Source organism: Agelaius phoeniceus, chromosome 24, assembly GCF_051311805.1.
Source record: "Agelaius phoeniceus isolate bAgePho1 chromosome 24, bAgePho1.hap1, whole genome shotgun sequence".
In the NCBI taxonomy this organism is placed as follows: Eukaryota; Metazoa; Chordata; class Aves; order Passeriformes; family Icteridae; genus Agelaius; species Agelaius phoeniceus.
Genome location: NC_135288.1, coordinates 7641394 through 7658890, shown reverse-complemented (window position 1 = coordinate 7658890; position 17497 = coordinate 7641394). Strand labels below are relative to the sequence as shown.

The 17497-nt window shown below is 47.9% G+C and overlaps 1 protein-coding gene across 4 annotated transcripts in view; it reads right to left on the bottom strand.

Moving 5' to 3' along the window:
- RERE (arginine-glutamic acid dipeptide repeats) overlaps window positions 1–17497 on the bottom strand; it is a 166826-nt gene that overhangs the window by 92723 nt on the left and 56606 nt on the right. For all 4 annotated transcript variants that reach the window (XM_077190089.1, XM_077190091.1, XM_077190090.1 and 1 more), the window contains exon 3: window positions 11257–11327. In XM_077190089.1, coding sequence (XP_077046204.1) covers window positions 11257–11327 — 71 coding nt within the window. The remainder of the gene's footprint in view (window positions 1–11256; window positions 11328–17497) is intronic.

Here is a 17497-nt window from a genome sequence, read left to right as displayed (position 1 = left end):
TTTACATCAGCTTCCTTTCACCCAAGAGAATCTTCCCAGGAAGGTTTTAACACTTCCATGGACTTGGTTGTGCAAGCTGCCCGTCTTTGGGGAAATGGGAGTGTTAGGGATTGTGTAATCAAATGAGGAGCTCTGTGTGACACACAAGTTAGGGGAGAGGCCTTTGGATCCATACTGAGGCCCACATTTCAGCTGCCTGGGCAGTTGTCTGCAGTTCTGGCTGTGCCATCTCCCTGGGAACCTGCCCCAAAAAGCCCCGGAGCTCCCCGAGTACCTTGGAAAAGTGAAATCAAATATTCATGCACTGGCACCAGCAACACTGACAAATCCAAAGGCATTTCCCAGCACTTGAACTGGTGTAAACTGCAGCACTCGTCCCACAAGTGCTTCCCAAGGAGCACATGAGAAATTCATCTGCAATAGGAGGCAGCATTAGCTCCAATTTCAATATTTACTGTGCCTGCTGCAAAGGCAGCCATGCTCCAGATGTGCTCCCAGCTGTTTGTTTTCCTGGCCCAGTCTTTAGTAACAAACAGCCCCTTGGTTTAATCACCTCCAGATCAGAGATTGCTGAGGATATTTCACCACAGTAAATGGAATTTTGCAGCTGAAAGGCCCAAAGCAGCTCAAACCTCCCAGAGATCGTGTTCTGAGGGTGCAGCAAAGCCACACCTGAATCAGGAGGCACTTTTCAGGTATTTCCTCCCAGATTTGCCCCAGCTGAGGGAGGGCAGCTCTAAATCCCGGCCCAGGCTGGTGCTCACCACCCTGGATCAAGAGCCCAGCACAGGCAGAGGGAATTCCCAGGTTTGGGAATATCAATATGGGAAACACCACAACCCCTGAGAGCAGGAAAACCAGCACCAAAGGGCAGCTCCCCTCCTCAGAACACCCTTCTGCCTCCTCCCAGCCACAGGCACTGCACAAATCCCCCAGGACAGCTCCTGCAGCCCTGGCTGCCATCCCCAGCTGCTGCTGCTGCTGCCTGCAGCCTCTGGGGTCACACATATCAAAGCACCCAATTGCCTTTGCTTTTCTTGCCTCCCTTTTTTTTTTTTTTAAACACGAGGAATATGAAAGCACCCGCTGAAGCTGGTCCTTGTTAGCAGACCCATTTTCATCTCTTTAAACTCAAAGAGAGCAATTCCCTTGAAAACTGTCACAGCATTTTCCCAATCCATAAAGAGGAAGTTCAACAGCCTCGGGTCACTAATCGCAGATACAGAGCATAAATTATCTCCTTCTATTGCACAGCACTGAAACATACACATTCTTTTATCTCACTTATGTGATTCTCTCCATAAACTGAACCTTTTAGACGTGTTTGTAGTCTGAAAAGGATGTTTTACAAATAAAAGGGAAGCACTTTGCTGTTTACACAGCATTCCTTCCGTGGGGTACATTAATATATCACATCCAGGTGGGGGGACAAGAATTGCTTTACACAACAACACAACTTGGGTGTTTTCCCAAAGGAAAAACTTGATTGGAAGTTTAAGAGTTTAAGAGTTAAACCCTCAGTATGGCTTTGTTGGTCTTAATTTTGCATCGCTTTTAACCTTAAAATGTGCCAACAACCAACTGAAGGGAATATGATTTAAAAAGCCCCAGAAGTTCTGCTTAGAAAGCAGAGCAGGATGCTTACACACTACTAATTTAATTAAAGAGTTATTTTCCTTTCAAATACCCTCTAATGGCCCAAAACGAACTGAGGCCGCTTTAAAAATCAATCATTTTAATCAAAACTACAAGTCCAAATTCTCCATGGATTGGTGTTCAGTGATTGCAGTGTCAAAAATGCAGATCCATCACATCCCTGGCTGTGAGTGCCAGGCAGGGACCCGTCCCCAGAGCTGGCACCAGGGGACAAAACCCAGCCTGAGAGCATCTGAAGCTCTGCCAGGCACAAGGTGGAGCTGACTTGAGGGGTTTTCCTAAGGGGCTCCATCAGTCCCTGCTCAGTAAAAGGGAGATTCTGCCTTTCCTGCCACTGAGATACAGAACAGGTACTCAAAAAAAGGAGATTTTGCCTCTCTTGACACTCAGGCACAGAACAGGTACTCAAAAAAGGGAGATTTTGCTTTTCCTGACACTGAGATACAGAACAGGTACCCAAAAAAAGGAGATTTTGCCTCTCTTGACACTCAGGCACAGAACAGGTACTCAAAAAAAAGAAGATTTTGCCTCTCTTGACACTCAGGCACAGAACAGGTACTCAAAAAAGGGAAATTCTGCCTTTCCTGCCCCTCAGGCACAGAACAGGTACTCAAAAAAGGGAAATTCTGCCTTTCCTGCCACTCAGGTACTCAAAAAAGGGAGATTCTGCCTTTCCTGCCACTCAGGTACTCAAAAAAGGGAGATTCTGCCTTTCTTGACACTGAGATACGGAACAGGTACTCAAAAAAGGAGATTTTCCCTTTCCTGCCACTCAGGTACTCAAAAAAGGGAGATTCTGCCTTTCCTGACACTGAGATACAGAACAGGTACTCAAAAAAGAAGATTTTGCCTTTCCTGCCCCTCAGGCACAGAACAGGTACTCAAAAAAGGGAGATTTTACCTTTCCTGCCACTCAGGTACTCAAAAAAGGGAAATTCTGCCTTTCCTGCCCCTCAGGCACAGAAGAGGTGTTCAGAGAGCATCCACACCTTTTCCCTCCGTGCTCCTCTGTCCCTCTCAGGCTGTGCCTTTATTCCACAGCAGCACTAAAAGCATCACCTCCACCCCCCAGAGCAATCCCAAGCACATCCCCGGGGCTGGGACACTCTCTGGAATTCAGTGACATTTCACATCCCTCAAGGAAACCCTCTGGAAAGCAGGAAAACAAATTCCTTTAATGAATTATCCTCAGCAGCTCACCAAGCATAACAATGTGCCTTTGGAGGCTGAGCAGAGCCACAAGAAATCTGACAGTGCTCAAGTAGCCCCAAATGACCAGAGAGAAAATTTCGACTTCAATAATCCTAAAGGTCAGAAGCATTATTAAACATGACAGATGCTCCCACTATTCAACACCAGAGGACATGGCTACATTTATCCTAACTCCATTTTCTCTTGCTACATAAAACCCAGCTAATGTACAATTTGATACCTTTTTTTTTCCCCCTAAAAGCCAGAGATAACATTTTTTTTTCTGGGTATTTTCCAGCTGGCACACAATGATTTATTTAGCACTCAATTATCTCAGCACAGGTGTAGGAAACAGGTTTACCTTGGCTAAGGGGGAGGAAATGAGGCAGGAGAAAGGTAAAATAGAAAGCTAAGGGTGGTGAAGACACGCTGCCATGACAAAGGGCTTCATGAAATTATAAATATCAGCCCAGGGAAACAGCCCAGGAGCCTTTCCTGGGGGAATAATCCTCCAGTGCTCCTGTGCCAACAAGCCAGCCATGAGAATTCCAACTGCTGGATGCCAAGTGGGGCAAAAACAAACAGGGCAATCACATTAAAAAGGAAAAAAAAAAAATCAAAACAACCCCCTGTGGATGATTCTGTGGGGGTTTTTTGTTTGTTTTAGTGTTTTGTGTATTTGTTTGGGGTTTTTTTAATGTAGCCCCTAAATTGTAAGGGCTGGATTGCAGAGATCCAGGCCATATGGGAGGAAAGGAGGCAGAGCTGGATTTGAGCTCTCCAAAACACACATAGAGCCTTAAGTTCCAGCTGTTAATCCTCACTGTGAGCAATGCTGCCATCTGCTTTACACCCCCAAACATGAACACTGCCTCTCCAAAGGACCATGGTGCAATTGTGACACAGCTCTGCAGCTCTGGAGGAATTCATTCACCTGCACTGCTGCATTACCCTGTCAAGGCTACTCAGAAAAACAACCCCAAAACCCCACAAAAATGTGAAACATTGGTTAATTGACAAAATAATGGCGCTGATGAAATGACACAACTGAGCCAGGTCTTAACACAGCATCTCCACACAGCCCTGAGCACCCTGGGAATGCAAAATATGCTGGGTTAGCAGCTTAGAATGGATGGATCCTGCTCCTGCTTCCTTCCCAAGATGTACAACAGAATAAAAGAATGTTGCTCTATATTTCAGCCGAGTCCAGTGAAACTCCAGTGCCCATAAATCCTCAGAGCAGCCTCGTGCCTCAGCTCTGAGGCTCACCTGAGAGACACTGCAAATCCCCTGCTAATTTAACAGCCTGAAAGCAGCACTTAGAGAACAGCCTGCCATACAAAAAGGATTTATTTTTACACAGATGTGACAAGCCCAAACCTCACTGTGCAGCACAGCTTAGGATCTGTGTGAGAATTCAAAGTGGCATCTGGGTAATAGCAACCAAAAAAAAAAAAAATACACAGAGAGGCATTGTAAAAAGGAGGGGAATTATCAAAATGGATTCATATGCATCTGGAATGATTTTAATACAAAACACCCAGCAAATCTCCCTGTGCTGCTGACAAATCACCAGCTGAGGTAAATCCCAGATAATGAAACATTGTAAGGAAGGCTCTATTTAATAATTTAGCCCCTGTCAAGGAGTTTGTATTGATTCTTGTTTTCAGCTCAGGCAGAGAATGTTATCTGCAGCCTCACGGCTCAGTGACAGCATCAGAGGATTTAATCACTGAGCAGCCCCTGCCCTGCCATCCCTAAAGTGTCACCTCTGCCTCCATCCCTGCCTGCAGAGCCTGCGCCCATGCTCCCATCCCCATCCCCACCCTGCCCTGCCCCACTGCAGCCACAGCAGCGCTCCCATCTGCTGCACAGCACACATAAAAGCCAATCTCATTTGCAGGCTAAATTTTTGATTTTAAATTATTCAGTGTCCCTTCAAAGGCCTCATTTGTCTGGCTCCCGTTAGCAAGGCTGCTCTGGCCCTTCATGGCACTGTGAGCTGCTCCAAGCTCTGTCCAACCTCGCCTTGGAAAGGTTTAGCAGTGATCTGGAGGAAGCAGAAAATCCTTTTTTGCCTTTTTTTGGCCCTAGAAAGAGCGATGGATGTGGAGGAGCAGGAAAAAAAATAAAAAAATCTGTATTAATCAGCATTTTTTCCACACCAAAAAGGAAAGGTCACGCTGCCTCGGAACTGGCCAGGAAAAATTTGCCACAAATTAATTCAGCTGCAGTTCAGGAACAGAACATCAATTCATCTGCAAACAGAATGAGGCTTTTAAATACATAAATGCTTGTGGCTACAGAAACCTCACCCAGATATTTGCATGCAAAAACCCCAGCTCCTGTAACAGTGCAGAGAATAACAGATGTAAATTTAACATGTTTGCTAAAATGCAAGGCCATATGCAGGAGGAATGCAAAGGAGAGGAAGCATGAACTGCATAATTTGGAAAAAAAACAAATTTCTTGTGATTTTCCCCCTCCTTTATTGCAGGTGAGGTGCAATCCTTTCCATTTTTTAATCCTTGGGATGGGAGCAAAGCCATCCCAGGGGCCCAGGCAGCCAAGGTCATCACAGCCAGATTTTCTATTACAGGGCACTAGCAGCATTTCACAACTGTCTTTTTATGCACTTCTGCCTTTCCATGCAGACTATAAATTGTTACAAGGCCCTGGGGCAATCCAGCTGTACACTCCATTCAAATCAGGCTTCAAGGAGAAAGCTCCACAGTCAAGATGCTTCAATCAAGTAAACACACAGGCACAAAGGGCAACTGCATCACAATTAATAACGTTTCCTTTTGTGTGGCAAATTCAGCGTTTTCCCGGTGTAAAGTTTCCCTCTGATGCTCCCATTCAGAGTGTGGCCATTAGCATTTTAAATGTGACATCAAATTAAGGCAGGATGCAGAAAGCACAAACAGGCTGCTGAAATCCATCTGCTGGTGGTGTTCTGGGTCCCTCTGGAACACAGGAAAACCTTAAAAAGGCAATTTGGACTCATTTATCCAAGCTGGAAATTCGCACCAGGAAAGGTCTGAACGGCAGGATGGGAGGGCAGGTCTGCCAGCTCTGCTGTGTTCGTAGGAATGCAGAAATAAATGAGTGTAATTGCAGCAATGAGCTGCTCCCAGCTCCCACAGAGCCTTCAGCAGCTGCCTCTGCTCTGGCACTCCTCGCTCACCCCGTGCCTCTGCTGCCTCCTTCTCCACCTCTGCCTTCACCTGCACCTGCTGTCCCAGGGAAAATGCACAGCAGCCCCTTGGGTGAGAGTGCCAGTGCCCTGTGCCTCAGTCCCCTTCCCCTCCTGGCTGAGCTGGAGCTGCTGGTGCCAGCAGAGCTCACCTGAGCCGCTCTGGGGCCATTCCCAAACCAGCACAGAGCTCACCTGAACTCCAGGACATTCCCAAACCAGCACAGAGCTCACCTGAGCTCCAGGACAGTCCCAAACCATTCCCAAACCAGCACAGAGCTCACCTGAGCTGCTCCAGGACATTCCCAAACCAGCACAGAGCTCACCTGAGCTCCAGGACAGTCCCAAACCATTCCCAAACCAGCACAGAGCTCACCTGAGCTGCTCCAGGACATTCCCAAACCAGCACAGAGCTCACCTGAGCTGCTCCAGGACATTCCCAAACCATTCCCAAAGCAGCACAGAGCTCACCTGAGCCGCTCCAGGACATTCCCAAACCAGCACAGAGCTCACCTGAGCCGCTCTGGGGCCATTCCCAAACCAGAAGAGCTCACCTGAACTCCAGGACATTCCCAAAGCAGCACAGAGCTCACCTGAGCTGCTCCAGGACATTCCCAAAGCAGCACAGAGCTCACCTGAGCTCCAGGACATTCCCAAACCATTCCCAAACCAGCACAGAGCTCACCCGAGCTGCTCCAGGACATTCCCAAACCAGCAGAGCCAGAAGAGCTCACATGAGCTGCTCCAGGACCCTTCCCAAACCAGCACAGAGCTCACCTGAGCTCCAGGACAGTCCCAAAGCAGCACAGAGCTCACCTGAGCTGCTCCAGGACATTCCCAAACCAGCACAGAGCTCACCCAAGCTGCTCCAGGACATTCCCAAAGCAGCACAGAGCTCACCTGAGCTCCAGGACAGTCCCAAACCCTTCCCAAACCAGCACAGAGCTCACCTGAGCCACTCTGGGGCCATTCCCAAACCAGCAGAGCCTCCCTGGCCCAGCTCAGCTCTCAGGCAATCCCACCTTGTGCTCCTGCCCCTCTCCCAAACACCAAAATTCAGTGAACTTCTCCCACTCTGATCTCTGCAGCAGATAAAGCCCTTTTTTTTCCCACAGACATGGCTCTGCACTACTTTTGATATTTAAATTGAGCCTTAATCAAAGCTGGATCCGCATGGGTTTACAGGCACTACATAATTAATATATTCATATCTGAAATGTAATTACTGCTGTTGCATCATATATTTAAAGCCAACAGCTGGCTATTCAGGTGAGGAAGACACTTTGATGGGGATAAAACAATGAGAGAGCTTTGCTGAGATCCTGAAGGACTCACAGGGAGATTCCTGTTGGATTTTCCATCACAGCATGTCAGAGCCCTCCCTTAATCAGGTTTAATTTCTGTATCTGGGTGTGGGGTTATAAAATGTCCCTTAACCCACTGGGTGCACACAGGAACTGAATTTCTGCACATTTATTGGATTTTCTCACACAAGTCACTCGGCTGAGTTTTAATTGTGTGTTTTCATCAGCCAGAAGTAATCACAATCAACATTTTAATTAAGATAAAGAGAATGGACAGAATTTTAGGACTGGTAAACCACAAACAAAGAGATAAAAGGAAATTTCACTGTTTATAATTCTTTGTATTACAATCACTGTAAACTACAAAAGAAACACATTAAATACTACTATTTGATTAAAAAAAACCCCTTTAGCTCTGAAGCCATACCCTCAGCCTGAAGAAAATACAAATCTGGTTTTTTCCAATGGCCTGATCTGAAAGGCCATTCTCAATGAATTTCTCAATGAAATTCTCAATGAATTTCCACTTTGAATACCCAGCACTGTCCAATTCAAAGTAATTTTTTGACAGAAGGACCTGTTCCCTTTTGGGGGGCAGTGGGTGCAAGGGAGCAGCAGAAGGTGCTGGGTGTGAAGGGCACTCAGGGCTGGCTGAGCAGACCCTTGGCCATTTCCCCCAGGAATTCCAGGTGCCCTTCTTGGGCCGGGTTTGATGAATCCCCAGCAGAGCCCAGAGCCCACAAGAGCAGGACCAGCAGCTGCAGCCAGGCTGAAGGACATGGAACGAGTGGAGCTGGGATCAATTTGGGGAAAATGAACTCGGAGGGGAGGGGAAGCAGCACTGGACCCCCTCTCCCCAGAGCTGCAGCCAATTCCCAGCTCACCCAGGGCTCAGCCAGCCCCGCTCTGCTGCCTGGGCTTTGAGCAGGCTTTTGGAGCACCACACAGCATTTAAGGAACACTTGGTCAAGCCTGTGGATTTTGAACGTGTTTGACTCGTGCCAAATGAAAATGAAGGAGAAGCATGCTTCCCTAACTTGCTGATGAATAGGAAATGGGGATTTCTGACAGCAGCAGCCTGCTGTGGGAACAACTGCACTGTTAAAAACGCCCTGGTGCTGCTGCAGAATGAAGGGAAAAGAGCAGATTGACATCCAGGAGACAATTCCTGATGTAAACAACCTGAACGTTTTCCACAGAAAAAAATAATCAGAGAAACTTATGTTTTTTTAATGCAGCAGAGCATTTACTGCTTCCATTTTATTGATTTGCCTGTGTAATTTAAACCCCAAGCTGTAAGATTGTTCTGGAACAAAAACACCCAGAGCAAGCAAAGCCTGAATCCCAAGTTAAGGATCCCACTTTCACCATCCTGAAAACAACATTTTCCTCCTTAAAGCTGCTCAGCAGGCAATGCCAGGAAAGTATTAAAGCCACATTTCTCTGCCCCTTCACAGGCTTTCTCCACCTTCCAGCTTCCCAATTACACTGTGCTGTTTCCTTTTTTTAAAAACAACATTTTTAAAGTAACTGACATCATAAGCTGGATAGGACAGGCTGAAACTGGGGAAAGAAGTGCTCCCCAAGGGAAAAACAAGGTGAAAAAAGTTGCTTTAAAGCCAATCTGGACCTTGCATAATCCAGATTTCCAGGAGACCACTTGAACCCAAGCACTGGCTCAGCTGCCCCGAGAGGAGGGAGAGCAAATATTGAATATGAGCAATGAAGGGGGAGCTGATAACCAATAAAAACATGTAAGGCAAGAGAGCAAACTCAGATTGAATCCTGCCTCACCACAGCTTGCTCCTAATCAAAGTCCTCAAGAATAATCTGGTCTTGAATCCTGAAAGAGGATAGCATTAATCCAAAGAAAATGAACTAGCACCAAAAAGAGATTAATAAAATGTTCTGGGACACAGACAGCACAGAATAACCCAATCAGTAGAGAAAAAAAATCCTCCACTGCCTTTTTTTTAAATACAGACAACTATCTCATTCTCTTCTGAGAGACAACAGCAATTTCACTCTTAAAATGTTTTAAGCTCAATAATTCAAACTGGTGAAGCGAAGCCAACAAAGAAAAGCATTTATGGATATGACACCTTCTCACCTGCCCTGCCACCCCATCCTCCTGTGAGGAGAGGAAAAGGAAGCTGCACTTGAACCAGCCAACACTCACACATTTCAGTGCTGGAGAGCAAAAATAAACCACTGGATTCCCAGAGAACTGCTCAAAGTTCTGCAAAATTCCAAACAAACCCAAACCACCACAGTGATCCTGGTCCAGCAAGGACATCCTGCTTTTCAGTGGCTCATCTCTAACTCCCTCTCATTTTATTAAATATAACTTGATGTTCCTGTTTTCATCAGTGAAACACCCCCATCAACTCCTGCCCCCAGACTGCACCTAGAACCAGGGGAAGCATAAGGTAAGGCTCACACATTCAGCCAAAAACTTTTATTTTGTGACAACCAACACATAACGTATTTAATTAGTGGGCGACATTTCAAAGCTGTTGACTTTAACTTTCCTGCTTCACTTGACATATTTAGCTGAAGGCAAAACAAGGCTGTTTTCCTGTTGGTATCTCACACTAGAAGAGAAATCAAGTGTCCTTTCCACTGCTCATCCTCCCTTTCCCCAACAGGAAAATCAACAGCCACACACACACTGGGGATTTAGTTCTGCTGGTATAATCAGCATCAAGAGGGTTTTGGTTTTGTCATTTATACAAGTTCCTTTTATGCATTATGTCAGTAAGAAAAATTAAATTAACAGAGAAATTCGAGACTCTGAGCAGGCAAAAGTAAACATAGAACAGAGACACTGTTTCCATGTCAAAAATTATGCAGAATTGCCAGCAGCCCTGGTGCCAAGTCCTTTGTGTGCTGGAAACACAAGTGAAGAGAAACCACTTCAAAACCATCCAGAGGTACTAAAGCTGCAATTCCCTGAGCTGAAATGAGCAGCCCAGCCCCAGAGGCTGCAGCTTTTGTTCATCTCCTGAGCAATTCCTGCAGCTCAGCAGCACCCACAGGAACTGAACCCAGGCAGACCCAAAGCAGACCCTGCTGATGGGCAGGAGGGGCCCAGGGCACTGCAAACCCAGGGGGAGCAAAGAGGGAACAAACCCACAGGTGCCAAGCACCAGCAGGGACAGCAGCACTGAGGAACATCTCTGTGCTCCTCACAGAATGATTGGAAAAGCTTGGGAGGAATGAAGGAAGGTTTATTCTGATAGCAGCACCTGGGTGATCTATGGCTGTGGACAATACATTTACAAGGGGAGTTTATGACCTGCTCAGGACTCAATACAGCAATAAGGAGCAGCAGAAACAAACTCCCAGAGGTGCCCAAATCCCCTGCTCACAGAGCTCTGCCAGGTGCCAACCCCATGCCCTGGCTGTGAGCAGCTCCTGCTGCAGCCAGGGGGGACAGGGGGGCAGAATGAGCCTCCAAACCCTGCTCTGATCGTTCCTGCTCAGCTCCCTGACTCTCACTGCTAGAGAATGAAGTGCTAACAGTCCTTCAGTGTTAGTTTCTGTTTCTCCCCATTGAAGTGGCCGTCCTGGTGGGTGTCCCCCTGCCCATGGCCAGCACGGGCTGCCAGGGCTCTGCCTCATCCCACAGCTGTGCTGGACAAGGCACAGCCAAACTGACCTTCCTGAGCCCCAAGTTCCCCACAACACAACTCAAAGCTCAGGTTTCTGTAGAGCTGAACACGCCAGGGATCTCAGCCTGAGCTCCTGAGGCTGCCCCAGAGACAGAGCTGGGGTTTAACCAGAACCGGCTCCTGGCTCACAGGTAAAGCTTCACTCAGAGGAGCTGCAGGAAGGGATCCAGGCTAAGAAACATCCCCCCCGGAGCCTGGGGCAGGGGAAAGGAGGAGAGCTGAAAATGTTCCTTACCAGTTTGAAGTCTTGAATGCTGCAGATGAAATAGGGCGTGTTCGGCCGGCGGCTTTCGATATAAACGCAATCTTTAAAAACACAAGATTTTACAATAATGGGCATTAACTTCTGTGCCTCCAAGAAAGAGCATAACAACAGGATAAATTCAAATACAGCTTAAACTTTGAAAGAACCACCATTGCATTTGCATATTGTGTAATTTATTCTGAGTGTGATCTAAAAATAGAAACTATTTATGATGATAAATAAGGGAATTAACTGCATAAAAATTAACTTTGATTTGAATAGACATTTTGCTAGGAAAACAAAAAGAAAGGAATTTAAAGACCACTCTGGATTGAGTTAATAACAATGACCAGGTCACAGCCTGTGAACCAGACCAAAATAAGAGAGGAAAGTAATCAGATTGTTCGTGGTCAGCTCACCATCAAGAACCGAGCACTAACATATTTTCTCTTCTAATTGTGAAGAAAACCAAGGCAACCAATCACAGATGAAACACAGCAAACTTAAATTAGATTTACCTCAGGGAAGGCCTGCGCTTTCTCGAGTTACATTTGACAAGACAGAAACACAGTAATTATTTTTGTTTGCTTTTGACAACTGCGCTCTCCAAGGCTGCTGTAACATAAGGTCTGTTGTGTTCAAAACAGTCTTGGCAATAACTACAACAAAAGCAGTGCCCTCGGAATGAAAACACAGCACGGATGGGAGAGAAGTGCCTGATTAATGATCCTGACCTTGGAGCTCAGCAGGCTCACACACAGCTCACTAAACAGAGAGATGCCAGCCCCAAAGCCGAGCAAATATTGAAGGGAACGTCCTGGTGACCCCTGTGACACACAGATAAGGAGCTGCTGCTCAAAACACAGCAGGGACAACAAACACCACTGTCCTGGGAGGGATTTTCCATGGGCTTTTCTGGATTTCCACAGAAAACCTCCAAAATCTCTGACTTTTAGAAGACACATTTCAAATCCAGCTCATTTGAGAGCTCCAGCAATTCCAGCACAGCCCAGCATTCCCACAGCCCTGGTTATCCCAGATTGCCTGGTGATCAGGAATTAATCCAGCAATTCCTCCACAGCCCTGGTTATCCCAGATTTCCTGGTGATCAGGAATTAATCCAGCAATTCCAGCACAGCCCAGCATTCCCACAGCCCTGGTTATCCCAGATTTCCTGGTGATCAGGAATTAATCCAGCAATTCCTCCACATCCCAGCATTCCCACAGCCTGGTTATCCCAGATTGCCTGGTGATCAGGAATTAATCCAGCAATTCCAGCACAGCCCAGCATTCCCACAGCCCTGGTTATCCCAGATTTCCTGGCCAAGGCTGCAGTGCCTGCTCAGGACCAGCTGGACCATCCATGCACGTTCTGCTCCTCCAGGAGCGAGTGAGATTCCACACACACACACACACACACACACACAGAGCACCACAACTTGCAAGATCTTTATTTTATTTTTTCCCCTTGGTATGTGGGCTGTGCAAGCCTCATTTTCCAGAGGCTGATCAGGCAGAGCCAGCATCCCTGTGAAATGGCTGGCACAGAGTGAGGGGCTGTGGCATCTCCTGTGGATAAAATCTCACTCTGGGTTGCACCGAGGGAGGCACTGCTGGCTGCCTGCCAAGCCCAAAACGATGATGACATCCACTTACAAGGCTCCAAAGCACCAGAGGCCAGGCAGATAATAAAAACAAGTTTATCCAGGTGCACAGCAATGCTGGGGATGGCAGGAACTCGGAAGATGCCCCCCAGAAAAGGAGAATATTTACAGAGGCACTCACATCAGCCACCCAAAACTCGGACAAGTTCAACATCTGATGTGTTCAACCACTGAGTTTAGCAATGACAAACCAGCAAGTGCTCTGCAAGGAAATTAACAAAAATAAAAATAAAAAATAAAAATAAAAAATAAAAAATAAAAAATAAAAAATAAAAATAAAAAATAAAAAATAAAAATAAAAATAAAAATAAAATTAAAAATAAAATTAAAAATAAAATTAAAAATAAAATTAAAAATAAAAAATAAAATAAAAATAAAATTAAAAATAAAAATAAAAAATAAAATAAAAATAAAATTAAAAATAAAAATAAAATTTAAAAATAAAATTTAAAAGGTTTTCCATAAGCTTTGCAGAACAGAGTAAGGAAATGCTGAGTGCCCTGCAGAGCCCCTGCATTCCCTGCCAGCCTGAGCCAGGAGTGCATTGCTCACTTCCCTATCTCGTGTCAAACGTCCCACTGGAGATGAAGCATTTCCCTGACACATGGCACAGAGTCATTCTGCCTTTGGGCTTGTGATCCTCACCAGATGTGCCCTACTTCTGAAGGGTTACATTAATATTCCCACACTAAAAGCTGCTTTTAAATTAGAGCTTCAATGCACGGATGTAAAAATTCTCCTGGAAAACCACCCCAACCAGCCCCATTTTCTGAACCTTTAGCAGCCTAAACGCTGCAGTTTTTGTAGCAGCCATCCTCACAATTAAATCCTTTCATGTTTCACCTAATGAGTCAACACTTCCATCATCCAAGGAACAAAGCCACGGGCTCTGTGCACAGCACACGCTTCCACAGGGAGGATATTCCTGGAAAGCCTTTGTCAAGGAATTCTCCACAATCCCTCCCCATCAGGCCTCACCAGCCACAGCTCCCTCTGCACGTGTGTACAGACATGGATAAACCCTGAAATCAGGCTGTGGGACCAGCAGGGGAAGGACATTTACACTCCTGAATTAAGGAATATTTACAGCCACAGCTCACTCTCTGCATGTGTGTACAGACATGGATAAACCCTGAGCTCAAGCAGTGGGAGCAGCAGTGGAAGGATATTTACACTCCTGAACTAAGGCATATTTACATTCCTCCATCCTGGTGCCTGAAATGAAAAGGCTCAGTGGTCCCAGAGCCCTGTGCCAGTCCCTGACCTGGCCCTTTCTGCAGAAACTGCTCTGAGACAGAGCTGGTGGGAGGCCCAGGACCCTCCTGGGTGCTCCAGGTTAAATGCCAGCCCCCCTGAGCACCCCCAGAACAGTTAAATGTGAATAGGGTTAAATGCCAGCCCCCCCAGAACAGTTAAATGTGAATAGGGTTAAATGCCAGCCCCCCCAGAACAGTTAAATGTGAATAGGGTTAAATGCCAGCCCCCCTCAGCACCCCCAGAACAGTTAAATGTGAACAGGGTTAAATGCCAGCCCCCCCCGAACAGTTAAATGTGAATAGGGTTAAATGCCAGCCCCCCCAGAACAGTTAAATGGGATCAGGAGCAGGGTGCCAGCAGTCACAGATCATTAATGAGCAAGAGGTACCTCCCAAAGGATCAGAATCAACATTTCCAGCACTCGGTGGGTTTAAAGGCTGAACTGTGAACTTGCCTGCACCCCAGGCTCAGGAGAAGAGCCAAACCCTTGCACACAAAGGTCAGCACTGGATGGAGACAAACCTGCAGCAGCAGCAGCAGCAGCAGCAATGCATTGGGAAGGGGCTCAGTGACAAACCCACAGGGCAGCCAGGGGGGTGGCAGTGCCAAACACAGGCTGGGGCTCCAGCAGCGTCCCCACGGACAGGCAGGGGCTGGGCACCCACAGGCAGGGGCTGGGCACCCACAGCAGGGGCTGGGCACCCACAGGCAGGGGCTGGGCACCCACAGGCAGGGGCTGGGCACCCACAGGCAGGGGCTGGGCACCCACAGGCAGGGAGGAGCTGTCTGTCCCCACTCACAGGCAGGGGCTGTCTGTCCCCACTCACAGGCAGGGGCTGTCTGTCCCCACTCACAGCCAGGGGCTGTCTGTCCCCACTCACAGGTAGATGTTTATCCCCACTCACAGGTAGATGTTTATCCCCACCCACAGGCAGGGGCTGTCTGTCCCCACTCACAGCCAGGGGCTGTCTGTCCCCACTCACAGGCAGGGGCTGTCTGTCCCTACTCACAGGCAGGGGCTGTCTGTCCCCACCCACAGCCAGGGGCTGGGCACCCACAGCCAGGGGCTGGGCACCCACAGCCAGGGGCTGGGCACCCACAGCCAGGGGCTGTCTGTCCCCACTCACAGGCAGGGGCTGTCTGTCCCCACTCACAGGCAGGAGATGTCTGTCCCCACTCACAGGTAGATGTTTATCCCCACTCACAGGTAGATGTTTATCCCCACTCACAGCCAGGGGCTGTCTGTCCCCACTCACAGGTAGATGTTTATCCCCACTCACAGGTAGATGTTTATCCCCACTCACAGGTAGATGTTTATCCCCACTCACAGGTAGATGTTTATCCCCACTCACAGGTAGATGTTTATCCCCACTCACAGGCAGGAGATGTTTATCCCCACTCACAGGTAGATGTTTATCCCCCCTCACAGGCAGGGGCTGTGCCAGCCTCTCCTCCCCACGTGCCTCACAACACACAAATTGCCAGGCTGATCTTTCAGGGGCACTTCCTGCTGAGCAGATTTCAGGCAGCACTGCTGGCTCCTTGTCAGGGAACAGGAGCTGGAGCCCTCTCTGCAATAAATGGCTCAACCAATTTACTGTGTTCATTTGAAGCTCACAGGAGTATTCCCAGTGCCTGGACTGTAGTTCTTATTTGGCAAATGATTTTATTATAAACCGGTATCATAGTGAATCCATTTTCTTTAAGGGGTTTTGCTGCTGTTTAATGGACTGTCAGTATAATTTAGATTTCATCTATTTAAACTCATTCAAGCCTGGCTCCTGATTGTACAATAAATGGAACATATTTCTATTCAACAAAATTAATGACAGCTAATTGTACTCTGCAGTTCCCAATTTCATAAAAGCAACTGTTCTGCAGCTCAGGCCCCCAGCTACATCATTTCCCACACCAATTATTTTCCTGCACTTTTCAAGCATGTCCACAACACTGCACAGTTCTCCTTGTAAGGTGCACCCACACATGCTTCATTAACAGATCTGTACAATGCAAACACCTTTTTACACCAAGTTGTGTCCCCAGAAATGCCACACAGCCAGCAAAGACCCCGTGGCTGCTCAGCCCCACCTCCTGCCAGGGGCTCCTCCTGCCTTGGAGTTGTTTTTTCAATTAAACACATGAAAAGGGAGGAGGGGTGGGAACAAGAATCCAGGCTGATAAAAGAAATTCATTCAATAACCAGATAGTCTGAAACTCCTCCTCTAGCACAGATAAGCTTTGCTGCACGTGTGCCACTCCTAACAGGCTTTCCCTGCCCTTTTAGGGCCACAGGAAACTTTGCCAGACTTGTCCCAGTGCTCCTCAGTGATGTCTCACAAATGCCCGTGTGAAATCCCACCTCTCCCAAAGCTCTTCATGGACAAACAGCACCAGAACTGCACCACAGGACTGCAGGACCTCGTTGATTTATTCTGAACAGCCTCAAGCACACCAAGAGAGCTCAGAGACAGCTCTGCTGCTCCCAAGCCCACCACAGACACCAAGTGGGGCTCCTTAACTGCCCTAAAGCGTGACCCACACAGTGCCTCATCAGCATGGGCATGGGCTTTATTGTGTACCCTCAAGCAAACAAACCATCAGCATTCCCCATTTCCCTGCTAGTGACCCCTCCCGTGCCCTTGCTGGTCAGACAGAGAGCAGAGCCCAGCACACGGAGGTGTCCAGGGGAGGGAGCTCAGCTGTGCCACTGATGAGCAGAGCCCAGCACACAGAGGTGTCCAGGGGAGGGAGCTCAGCTGTGCCACTGATGAGCAGAGCCCAGCACACAGAGGGTCCAGGGGAGGGAGCTCAGCTGTGCCACTGATGAGCAGAGCCCAGCACAGGGACGTGTCCAGGGGAGGGAGCTCAGCTGTGCCACTGATGAGCAGAGCCCAGCACAGGGACGTGTCCAGGGGAGGGAGCTCAGCTGTGCCACTGATGAGCAGAGCCCAGCACACAGAGGTGTCCAGGGGAGGAAGATCAGCTGTGCCACTGATGAGCAGAGCCCAGCACACAGAGGTGTCCAGGGGAGGGAGATCAGCTGTGCCACTGATGAGCAGAGCCCAGCCCCAGGGGTTGCTGCTTTCCCCTGCCTCAGCTCCTGCTGCTTGTGCAGCCACTGATGTCCCTGCAGAAACAGAGCCCCACAAATCCTTGAATTCCTGCAGATCCTTTTAAATGGCTCTGCAAGGCAGAGCAAGCAATGCTGTCCCCAGCTGCAGGTGACAGTCACCTGCTCTGCCAAACCAAGGCAGATCTAACCCAGCGCTCCCGGTGCCACCACAGCACCACAATATCCTTAGCAATATCAC